The sequence below is a fragment of the Sapajus apella genome, unplaced genomic scaffold, assembly GCF_009761245.1.
Source record: "Sapajus apella isolate SASKATOON/1434 unplaced genomic scaffold, GSC_monkey_1.0 scaffold3, whole genome shotgun sequence".
NCBI classification, from domain to species: Eukaryota; Metazoa; Chordata; class Mammalia; order Primates; family Cebidae; genus Sapajus; species Sapajus apella.
Window position 1 is genome coordinate 26,717,314 of NW_022436943.1, and position 12,048 is coordinate 26,729,361.

The 12,048-nt window shown below is 37.0% G+C and overlaps 1 protein-coding gene across 7 annotated transcripts in view; it reads right to left on the reverse strand.

Moving 5' to 3' along the window:
• Positions 1-528: 528 nt before the first annotated feature.
• The window catches only part of UBR5 (ubiquitin protein ligase E3 component n-recognin 5), a 151,369-nt gene continuing 139,849 nt past the window's right edge, over positions 529-12,048 (reverse strand). The window contains exons 53-59 of one of the 7 annotated variants that reach the window (XM_032251304.1): positions 11,858-12,033; positions 11,227-11,311; positions 8,727-8,882; positions 8,280-8,393; positions 6,148-6,292; positions 4,551-4,636; positions 529-1,710 (exon numbers count right to left, since the gene is read on the reverse strand). In XM_032251304.1, coding sequence (XP_032107195.1) covers positions 1,498-1,710; positions 4,551-4,636; positions 6,148-6,292; positions 8,280-8,393; positions 8,727-8,882; positions 11,227-11,311; positions 11,858-12,033 — 975 coding nt within the window. In that variant the 3' untranslated portion in view covers positions 529-1,497. Of the gene's footprint in view, positions 1,711-4,550; positions 4,637-6,147; positions 6,293-8,279; positions 8,394-8,726; positions 8,883-11,226; positions 11,312-11,857; positions 12,037-12,048 lie in introns of all 7 variants that reach the window. The other 6 variants (XM_032251303.1, XM_032251307.1, XM_032251305.1 and 3 more) reach the window with 6 other exon arrangements.

Sequence of the window (12,048 nt, forward strand, 5' to 3'; positions counted from 1 at the left end):
ATCATGGTGCCTTTGAACATGAAGACTATCCTCAAGGCCAGAAGTCCTACAAAGGAACTGAAAGGTAGGAGAGATTCCAGAGAATTGCTGTCCTCATTTTTAACATGTAAAGTGACTGTTTTAAGTCACTTCATTGAAGACTTAGTAAACAGTGTTATTATGCCACTGAATAAAGCTACTTAAACCACAATAATTTTGGGATATTAATCCTAGACTACATAATTAATGGGTCATCAAAAAAAGAACCTGTCTGTTATTAAGTGTAAGTAAGTTAACTTCCTATGCCAAGTAAGGGTCACACTTCACTTCCCCCATTTGTAAAAAGAAAAGGTGGCCAGGCCAGTGCCATTCAGGATTCTCTGCTAACTGTAAAATGTGGACTGATTTTCTTCTTTTTCTTATAGTCCAGATGTATATAAACTTCCAGTTCTTTAAATCAAAAATTTTTATGCATATAACCATGTCAGTGTATTGCCCTTAGTTTAAAAATGTACAACTACATAAATAAAAACTATTGTTTCTTCAATATTACTTGACATTTCTTCTGTAATTTATTTATTTAAAAAAGTAAATGTAACAAGATACTTAAAAAAGGCTAGATACAAAAGTAGTTAAGCTGCTCACGAACATTTAAAATTTTCCAAAATGTATCTTCAATAATCATGATCTTATAAAACATTTTACAGTTATCAGAAAGTGCCCAGGCTGAGTTTACATAACTGAAATACCTTAGTACAAATGTCTAGTTAGAACTGAAGTGCAGTAACCCCTTGACTGACTGCTCATTGAAAAAGGGATACAAAGAAAAGGTTGATTGTGATTAAAGTATTGTGCATTGGCCCCATCGTATGTACAAAAAAAGTGCCCTCACTCAAATGAGCAAATTACATGCAAAATATTAGTGATATCATTTAATATCCTAGAGCTCAATGCAGTCAAACCGCAATAAAAGTGGTTTTTATAGGTAAAGTGATTTCATCTCTTAAGATCTGAATGTAGAGAACTTTTTTACAAGTTCCATATACATGATACACAATTGCAGCCAACCACAAATTAAACACCATAAAAAAAGTTAAAATGAAAACACAGAACATACTTAATTTTTTATTTTGAAATTCCCTATTCCCTCTATACAAGAACCTTTGCTGAAACACTTTCCACAAAGGCAGCAGTGAATTTTCAGAACATTTACATTTTTTTTCCCCTCAGCAAAAAGATAAATCACAGTGTAAATTATGTTGTTCTGCTGTCATCTTTGGCTGGGGTTAGACCCAGAAGTTGTTGACTAGCAAACCAATATAGCCAAATGTTGCTAGTGTTCCTCAGGCCTTTAAGCTATAAACTCAGCAAGGAATGTTTGCATTTTATCTCTTTAAGGTACCACCCGGGGGGTAGGGGGTATGACAGCATTAACTTCCATAAACTTTTATAGACAAATGGAAAAAATCTACAAAATTAGCTAGTAATAATATTACACAGCAATACACTTTTTATACTCTACACAAAACCAAAATTCTTGGTCTTAATGGCGAGTAACAATTTCTGTTTGAGAATCTGTTTAGAGGAATAAAGTGGGACATAAAGTCGAGAAATGCAAGTATTTGCAGTAGGAAGATGTTGGTCATCTGGTGGTCTTATTGTGATTGAGGGCATAGGCTGAAATCCTTCTTCACTGGCTGGCAATGATGGGCTTGATGTCCAAAAGTAAACCTAAACAGGAATTTAACAGGTTAATATTTAACTTTTAACTGACAATATATACAGAGCCCTATTATTATGTTAAAACCTAAAAGGAGTTTTGTTTTGTTTTTTAAAATACAGGGTTTCACCATGTTGGTCAGGCTGGTCTTGAACTCCTGACCTCAGGTGATTCGCCTGCCTTGGCCTCCAAAGTGCTTGGATTACAGGTGTGAGCCACCTGGAGGAGATATTATTTTAAACTGAGTTATAAATGGAAAGGGATCATTCATACCTCAACACAGTTTTTTTTTTTTTTTTTTTTTTTTACTTTCCCCCCAAAGGGAGTAAGTCTAGAGTTAGAAAGTCATTTTTCCCCCCCTCTACTATCTCAGAGCCTCAGGATTTTCACCTGTAACATGAGGCTATGGGACTAAATGGTTTCTAAGAGCCTTTCTGGAAGCTGAATTCCATAAAGTGTCTATTAGTGGAAAAAAGGCACAAGGCTGCCCAACAACAAAAAAAATTCACACAGGTTATCTTAAAAAGTTATTTTACTCTAAGGAGCAAATAATAAAGCAAACAAGTATTTACTGCTACGTTGTGATACAGAATCATTTTATAATAGTTATTATTGGGGAACATCTATGCATCAGAATTGATGCAATATGCCATATAAACACTAAGTTTTATCTATAATAAAACTTGGTGCAATACAGTTTAAATGATGCTCAGTAAATGTTATTAATAACTTATACTTTTTAACTTAAATATAACCAAGGATATGTCTCCCTGAAATATTTCGCTCAAGATGTAACATCCCTCATCAATCCATCCATTCACACATACGAATCATTCCTCAGTGTCTGTATCTTGTTTTTTTTTTTTTTTTTTTAATCCCTTTATAATGCACAACTTAACAGTGAAGTATATCCAATTTCCTAGAATAACTAGGAAACCTTGTATGGGAAAGCTCATCTAGAATTCTATATAAAGGGAGAGAAAAAGAAAAGTATCAGGATCTATAAAATCTGAAAAGAAATCCAAAAGAGGTACTCTAGAGATGAAGCTGATGCAAACCACTCATTTCACAGATAGCAAACCACTCATTTCACAGATAAGAAACAAGCTTAATGTAAAGTGTTTTTCCAAGGATGAATGTGGTTAACCAGGGAAGATGACCTCTGCTGGATCTCCAAGAAGATGGAAGAAGATAAACACTCTTACTAGTGAATTGTAATACTCCAGGAGGGAAATAAACTTTGCAGGACTAATTAATTCATGGGAGAGCTGTTTCAGAAACCCCACACTTAAGTCCTCTACATGGAACAGGATAAAACCAACAATATGTGAAGAATGATTTCGCAAAAGAGAAGGGTAAGGGGGAGCAAGATACCATGATATACTGCTTATACCCTAAACGTAGATTTTCAAAAAGAGTTTAAGACTCACAAATTAAAGGTGTTGGCAGGAAATTTTGAAGCCTTTATAGAAGGAGATTTTTTTTTTTCTAAGATTGAGTCACTAGCAAATTTTTCTTTCAGTAGAAGGCAGAAACTGCCATGAGATTTAAGTTGGCTAACTGGACTGAGGAAATATGGGTTTAAAACAGCAGAAAATTAAAACTAGGGAATAGAATAAAACAGATAACTTAGAAGTTATACCGGATAGCCAATCATTTCTGTTTCTGTTTTTGGTGGTTCTTACAGACTTGATATGGGCCTTGTCTTAAGGAAACACGGTGCCCTGAATCTAAAGACTAAAGGTGGTAAAACTTAAGCTATTAAGATGATCCTGAAACCAACAGGGACAGGTATGGTATTGGTACTAGTGGGAACTTCAATAGCCACAAGACTGGGCACGTCAAATACTGACCAATTATATCAAACACACCTGGGGAACAACCTAAGTCAAAATTACCAGGGTGGCTAAAAGCTGAGAAATGAACTAGGTGGCAGCTAGAACTGCTGAACAAACCTATCTTGTCATAGCAGAGAAATATTAGAAGGCTCTCACAGCCAGGTAAAGATTCAGGAGTGCTAAAAGCATGAGTGCCCCTCCACTCCCAAAATAAGCTCCTCCCTAAATGAAGGTAACTGGGAATCTCCAAGTTTTGTTCTTTCCTGCACAAGTAACCATTTCCCTTTATTCAGATAAAATGAAGGATATATCTAGAAATCTGATCATTTTTTTCCATGAGTAGTCCAGTTTAGAACTAAGGCTGGTTAGACAGGGAAAATGTTCCAGGAACCAGGAAGAGTAAGAGTATAGAAAGGATCCTCCACGGTTTTCTTGATAAGGAATGTCCTTCAAATTTCTACAAGAAAGTCTGCAGCATAATGCCTTTCAAGATTAATGGGCAGGATGATTTGGTTATGGTTTTACTTGAGGGTGGACATAAGTTCCACTGACTCAGTAGACTTTCCACTAAGATCAAAGGTACTGTTATCTATAATTCTAAGTTAGCTGGGACTCTTTACTAATAACATTTTGAAAGACTTAATACCCACATATCACAAGCTACTCTCCTCTTAGTAAGCAGAAAACAATCAAGTTTAGTCAAAAGGATTAAGGATGTATACAGGGAGAAACATATGTAAGCAGTACAATAAAAAAGATAAAAGGCCATGTTGCAACAATAAACTGGTATCTTCTGGGACTAGACAGCATATTAACAGCTAAACGTACTTCACTCTGCTTAGAGCTTTAGTAATACTTCAGATATTGTTATGGAGTAGAAAAACAAGAACTTCCTTATTTGTGACCTTCTTAAATTGCTCTACCCAAAATTAAAATGACCAACCATAAGAAAAGGCCATCATACACGGTATTTTTAAGTTTTATATTTCCTTCTACAAATCTCGTGAACTTACAAGATCTTGTCGTTCTGTCATGCTCATCTTCTCTACTATTGACCAGAACCAACGCTTGAACTGCAGAAGTTTCTCAGCATTTTCTCCTAAGAATGAAAAATGTAAATAAAATATACTCTATCAGTTGTTATTATCTATAAAATATTATTAATCTTATAGGATACAAGATTAAAACATTAAAACTGGGGGGTCTAATTCCTAATACAGGGAATTAACAGTATTTGCATAATGTAAAACCTCTATAGTTCATTAGTCAATCCTGACTCAATATGACCAAAACGGCAAACCACCAGCCTCAAAATTGATATTCACATGACTTTTATCTATATGTCACTATTCTTAGGACCTCAAGAAATGAAGATTCTCATTCATTCACTGGGTGGGGAATGCAGAGAGGGGAGACCAGAGATTCTGCAAATCCAAAATGCTTTCAGATGCCCATGCTGCTGATCTGAGGATCACACTTGGAGTGGCAAGACCTCAGGCAGTTTCTTTGGATACTTTGTTTTCCTTCCTAAATTTTTGGTTTGTACATGAGACAAATTCTTACTAGTATTAAAAACTGTATTATAAAGTAGCACAAAAATGATTACAATATATAGTTTAACTAAAGCTGCTTGCAAAATAGGAAAAATAAAGGAAAAAAAACAGTACCTTTGTGTACATAATAATCTTGGACTATAGGTATAATGCTTTCAGAGAACTTCTTGGAGCTTCTAATGTATAGTCACAGTTAAAAAGCCTATTCCTAGACCATAGGACTTTTAAAAGAAAGAACTGCAGCCAAACACTGGAGATAAAAGTTTTTCTTCCAAGAGAATTATCATTACCACTCCTTATTCCTCCTAGATTCTCCACGTTTGTGTGCTACTCTGTTTTTAGAAGTATGATTTGGGTCCAGCTCTATAAAGCAATCATCATACAAATTCTTTCATTAGGGAGTTTAAGCAACATGAATCAGAAAAGCCGGGAGTTGTCATATGTATTCCTTTTTCTTTTGTGAGACAGAGTCTCACTCTGTTGCCAGGCTGGAGTGCAGTGACGTGATCTTGGCTCACTGCAACCTCTGCCTGCTGGGTTCAAGTGATTCTCCTGCCTCAGCCTCCTGAGTAGCTGGAACTACAGGCACGCACCACCATGCCCAGCTAATTTTTATATTTTTAGTAGAGATGGGGTTTCACCATGTTGGCCAGGATGGTCTCAATCTCCTGACCCCGTGATCCGCCCGCCTCGGCCTCCCAAAGTGCTGGGATTACAGGTGTGAGCCACCGCGCCCGGCCAGGGATTCCTTTTGCTTAATCAGTATATACAAATCCTTTTTTACACAGTTGCTCACCACGAAAAATTTTTTTGTATTCCTATTTTTTGAAACCTAGAAAAATTAAGCAGTAAAAAGAGTTAATAACCTAATACTAAGCCATCAAAATACTATTTAGTTCAAACATATCTTTTAAAACAATGTAAAAAAAATTTTAATGCTTAAATAATACAGCAAATTCCCAAGCCCTATAAATAGGTCTAAGAAGCAGAAACTCAGAAAATGCTGACTGACCTATCTGTATAGTTCATTCTTTAAACATTTTTTAAAATGTCCTACCTGATTCATCATTGAAGGAGGTAAAACTGATCAGCATTTGCACATTGACTTCACCGCAGCCATTTACCAAAAGCCTAAAATCTTCTGCCGTTAAATCTTCTAATGAATTTTTTGGAAGCACATCTAGTAGACCTTTCCTCATTGCCTAGAGAATTTCAGAAACAATACTTCATTTTCCATGTAACATTCATATTAAAGCACAATAACTAATTTTAGCAGCCTTCTCTAAGAATGTTAGTTCCCATTTTAAACCAGAGAACAAACAAAATTCAGTCCTGTATTTTTTATTTGAGATTCAAAAGAGAGACAGGAAGTGGGGAGGAAAGGCAGAGTGAATAAGCTATAGGTTCAAAAGTGAAGTAGTATTATGTACCAGTGGTTAACAAATAATTTTTAAAATTACATTAATAATGAACAGGCTAGTCATTAAGAATAGCTTCAATCTGTCAAAAGTGCTATCCTGTCAGCATCTTAGGAAAGACACAGTGACAACAATAAATCTCCCAGATACAAACCCAAAAGCTAGAGGCTTACTAAGAAATTACCATGTGCCAGGAATTGTTCTGAGTACCTTACCTAATTCAATTTAATCTTATCCTGATTTTTCAAAGGAGAGAACCACGGCACAAAAAACTTAATTTGGTAACATCATGTGCTAGAGGGTGGTAGAGCCATGATCTGAACTTTGACAGTACGACTCCAAAGACTGCAAAATTATTGTAGCACAGGAATCAGAAACACTCACCACCACCAGTCATAAATCTACATAAACATTTTACCAGCTGGGCACGGTGGCTCACACCTGTAATCCCAGCACTTTGGGAGCCCCAAGTGGGCAGATCACGAGGTTAAGAGACTATCCTGACCAACATGGTGAAACCCTGTCTCTACTAAAAATATAGAAATTGGCTGGGTGTGGAGGCATGCGCCTGTAGCCCCAGCTACTTAGGAGGCTGTGGCAGGAGAACTGAACCCAGGAGGTGGAGATTGCAGTGAGCCAAGATCGCACCCTGCACTCCAGCCTGGTGACAGAGCGAGACTCCATCTCAAGAAAAACAAAAAAACATTTTACTCTGGATGGGGAACAAATTAACATAGTAGGATTGATGTTACTCTTTAGAAGGGCCTGACTTTAGGGTTGGGGTTAGCATTGGCTAGTGTCTGAGAACTTGCTTTTTGGAATATTCCAATATTACTAACTGACAAGGCTGGCTGGAGCTACGAACCATGCTCTATCAGACTACCTAGACTATTTGTGCAAACAATACAGTTCAAGATGAATATGTGCTTTCTTCAGGGATTCTGGAATTTCAGTAATTGTGGCTGGTTGTGCAGTCAGAAAATGCCCATGGAACTCGCCTCCAATGAAAACAGAGCTCTGACTCCAAAGTGGGCTTCCCTAAGCACAAATAATATATACATGACGATACATCTCACTGGTGGAAGAAGTGCATTCTCTGAAATAGCTCACGCCTCTCCTTGAGAGAAAACTTTGAAAGCCTGCACCTGGATTCCTCCACTGCCTAATGTTTTTTTCCCTGCCGATCTTGCTGTGGGTCCTTTTGCTACAATAAACAATAACTATGAAGTACAACTGCTTCTGAGTCCTGTGAGTTCTTTTAGCAGGTTACCTATAGTGGCTTTGGTTAAAAAAAAAAAAAAAAAAAGAGGAAAAAAAAAAAAACCCAAAGGTATTTGTGGTAACAAAATGATTGTTTTAGGGTCCTACCACTAACACAGAAGGACAAAGGACTATCTGACCAGAATCTAAGAGATGGAAACATTTTAGTACAAAAACGCAAAGCCTTTGCACCTCTCAGTCTGTCTCACTGACTACCACTAAAACAGTAGGTCCCTAAAACAGTCATTTTGGTACCACAAGCCCCTTTTCCACACTTTTGTTTGCCAAAACTACTTTCTCACGATGACATGGTTTTTCCAAGTAGTAGTATCAAAAAGTACCTGGTTTGGATTCTTAAACTGAGGTTTAATTTACATGGTAAATAAATTCATTTTGGTTTAAAAAACTTGGCCTTTTATAAACAAGCTGAATACACTTTGCTAGTTTACCACACATTAATACACAAATAGCTTCATCAGATCATGCAACACACTTTAAGGAAAACACTTACATGTAAGGGCTGTTCTGCAACTACCAACATTCTGTGTTCTGCGTATTTCCGCACATACTCATACACATTCTGGGGAGTGACTGGTATATTTACACCATTAGGAATGAGTTCAACCTGTGAAAAATTTACCAGTGCTATTTAAAGGCAATTTTGTCAAAGCAGTAAAATAACAGTGTATAAAACTAGTTTCTAAAATTTTAAAATATAAAGACAATTCTTTATTTGACCATCATCTAAGAGAAACATTTTAGGCCAAAAGAAAGTACAAGCCTTCTACCTCAGTCTGTCTCACTCTTGATCCATCTTTATCTCCTACAGTATCTATTTCTTCTATGTATACAGACATTCATCTCTTTCAGTCCCTAACTAAACTGTCTATACATAAGACAAGCACAGCAGTTTAACCAAATTCTCTTGCCAGATTCAGAAAAGTATATATTGCTTTACCTGTCCTCCACCTTCTTCTTTACATAGGTCAATTGCAAATGCCAAATCCATTGCTGAGAAAACAGCATCAGCATCTGAACTCTGAGAAGCAAGGATTAGTTGCCGCAAACTCTCATACATTACAGGGTCAAAAAAAGCAAAATCATGCCAATTGACCTAAAAAAATAATCATATGAAACTCAGTTATGAAAGGAACAACATCTTCGTTCAATTAATTAGTAAATTAAAATAATATGATATAGAATTTTATCTAATTTGAAGATATGCTGATAAATTTCCCCCGAGTATATTACTGTTTAAAGAGGTAAGTTTAATAAATTTTGGGCTCTGACAATATTTGCTTTTCAAAGTATAAGTGTTATATTTTGAAAAAACAAAGCAAAAGCATAATAGTTTTAAGTTCTACAACTGCAAAACTTTGCACACACGTGGCTCTCAACAATATATACCTTATTCTTGATAGTAACGTAAAATATAATTAAATCCAGATGATAAATCTGATGCTCAAGGAAATTTAGTAACTTGCCCCCAAGGTCACTTTACTGGGTTAAACCTGAGTCTATCTGATTCATGAGCTGTTTACTAACTCCTGCTGAAGACTCAATATATCAAAAATTGTGTGTTGTCAAGCTTTGAGTCTAGTTCTTTAAAGAAGAACATTTTAGCCAACACGTTAAGAATTTAATAGGGTCAGAGTTAAAAAGAAAAAATCATATTCTTGTACTAACAGAAATTACTCATCAGTAGGTCTGATTAAAGAGAATTATTAGGAGACTAAGCTTTAACACAATGCTTATTTATCAAATGTGTGACATGTACCTCTGGAAAAAGACTATAAATAAATCCTCAAAGCCTCAGTGACATGATGACTCACACCTGTAATCCCAGCATTTTGGGAGGCCAAGGTGGAGGAATCATTTGAAGTCAGGAGTTCAAGAACACCCTGGTCAACACGGTAAAACTCCATCTCTACTAAAAATACAAACATTAGCTAGGTGTGGTTGTATGTGCCCGTAGTCCCAGCTACTTGGGAGGCTGACAGGAGAACTGCTTGAACCTAGGAGATGGAGGTTTACAGTGAGCCAAGATCATACCAATACACTCCAACATGGGCAACGGAGTGGGATTCCATCTCAAAAAAAGAAGCTGTTGATAGGTTCTTAGCTGCAACTTTGAAATGACAAACAGCAAGTTCTCAAATAACATTTCATTAGAATGTTGATAAGAAAAAACTGCTTTCATCATACATCATTTCAATTAAAGTTGAAGTTTCCAAGGACCTATCGAGGACAGTAAGAACTTAATCCCAGCTACTCAGGAGATTAAGGTATGAGAATCGCTTGAACCTGGGAGGCATAGGTTGCAGTGAGCCAAGATCGCTCCACTGCATTCCAGCCTGGGTGACAGTGTTTTCAAAAAAATAAAAAACCAACAACTTTGTCTATTCCATTTATTTTGTTTCACATAATTTCTCTAAATATTTTTAAGAATATAGGCGGTTTTGTTTTAAATCAAAAGCTGAAAAACTAGCATTGTACATTAATTTTAGAGCAAACGGTTTTTCTTTCCCCCCTGCTATCACAAAGGGAAGTGCAGGCTATCAAACTATAAAAACACATAAAGAAGGTAAGTTAATTCCATCACCCAGAGATCAGTATTGAGCATGCTGTATTGTACTGCTTACATTCTTTGGCTACTCCCATGTGCTTCTTATATGTATTTTTGAAGTTGAAATGCTTTCCCCCCCCCTTTTTGAGATAGGGTCTCGCTCTGTCACCCAGGCTGGAGTGCAGTGGTACAATCATGCCCCACGGACACCTCAAACTCCTGGGCTCAAGCGGATCCTCCCACCTCAGTCTCCCAAGTGTAGCTGGGACCACAGGTGCATGGCACCACACTCAGCTAGCTTTTTAAAATTTTGGTAGAGTCAGGGTCTCGTATGTTGCCCAGGCTGGTCTCAAACTCCTGAGCTCAAGAGATCCTTCTGCCTTGGCCTCCCAAAGTGTTGGGATTACAGATGTCAGGCATGAGCCACTGTGCTTGGCCTGGAAGGCTCTTTTCAATGCTACTACCTTCTCTACACTTGGTACAACTTACTGAGTTGTACCAAGTAATAGTGGATACAATTTACTGAGCATTTACTATTTGCCAGGTATTTACAATGTTGTGTTTCTTACCAATTTATAAATTGGGAGACATGGCAGAAATGTCAGCACATATTTGTTTGCAACAGGATGTAGGTCTGTCAGACCTCCAATGCCACCTGTGTTATGCACTCTGCTACGCCATCTCCCCACAGTCTTTTCCTGTCTCAGTAATTTATTATTTTTGTTGACCATAATTGTTTAATGAAATGTTTTATAGTTATTTACAATGGCGGTAATGCTTTAAGACTTAATAGTAAATGAATGCTATGAACAGTATGCTAACATTTTGATTACTTTTATAAAAGAAAATTTTTGCAATTGTGAATGCAACTGGGTTCATCAAAATCACTTACTTTTCTACCAAGCAATACTTTAATTACATGTCTATTCAATGTGATAGGACATAGTTCATTCTGTAACAGACACAGTCCAAGAATCCTAAAAATAAAGACAGAGAAATAAGATTTAAATAATTCTAGAATACATATGCCCCCGCACACATAAATATACATATTAATATTTTCAGAAATTCTCTACAGCCTCATTTCTATCCAGTATAAAGTACAGCATATATACTTTAAAAAAAAAAAACCAAACCAGGAACACCAGCCTGAGAGTGTTTTGTTTTTGAGACAGGGTCTCACTCTGTCACCCAGGCTAAAGTGCAGTGGCACAGTCATGGTGGCTCTGACCTCCCTGGGCTCTACCCCAGCCTCCCAAGTAGCTGAGACCACAGGTGCGCACCACCATGCCAGCTAATTTTTTTTGTATTTTTAGTAGAGATGGGGTTTCGCCATGTTGCCCAGGCAGGTCTCCAACTCCTGGGCTCAGGTGATCCTCCCGCCTCAGTCTCCCAAAGCACTGAGATTACAGGTGTGAGCCACCGCACCCAGCCTACATACATTTTAAAACAAATATATTTTAGAAAATCTCATAAGTTGAAACTTTTTAAAAAAGTCAAACACAAGATTAGAGTTCTTTTACCTGCCAATGTTTCTGAAACAATTCAACCTTGCTTCTGTGTTCTTGCCAGGCCTTGGAGTATAAAATCCTCTTTTTCCAGGTTGGTAAAACAAAGGGGCATTGTCATCACCATCGTCTGTATCATCTAAATCCATATCTACTACACTTCGACTAGAGCCATGACGCTTTCGGTTTTCCTGCTAACAGAGAAT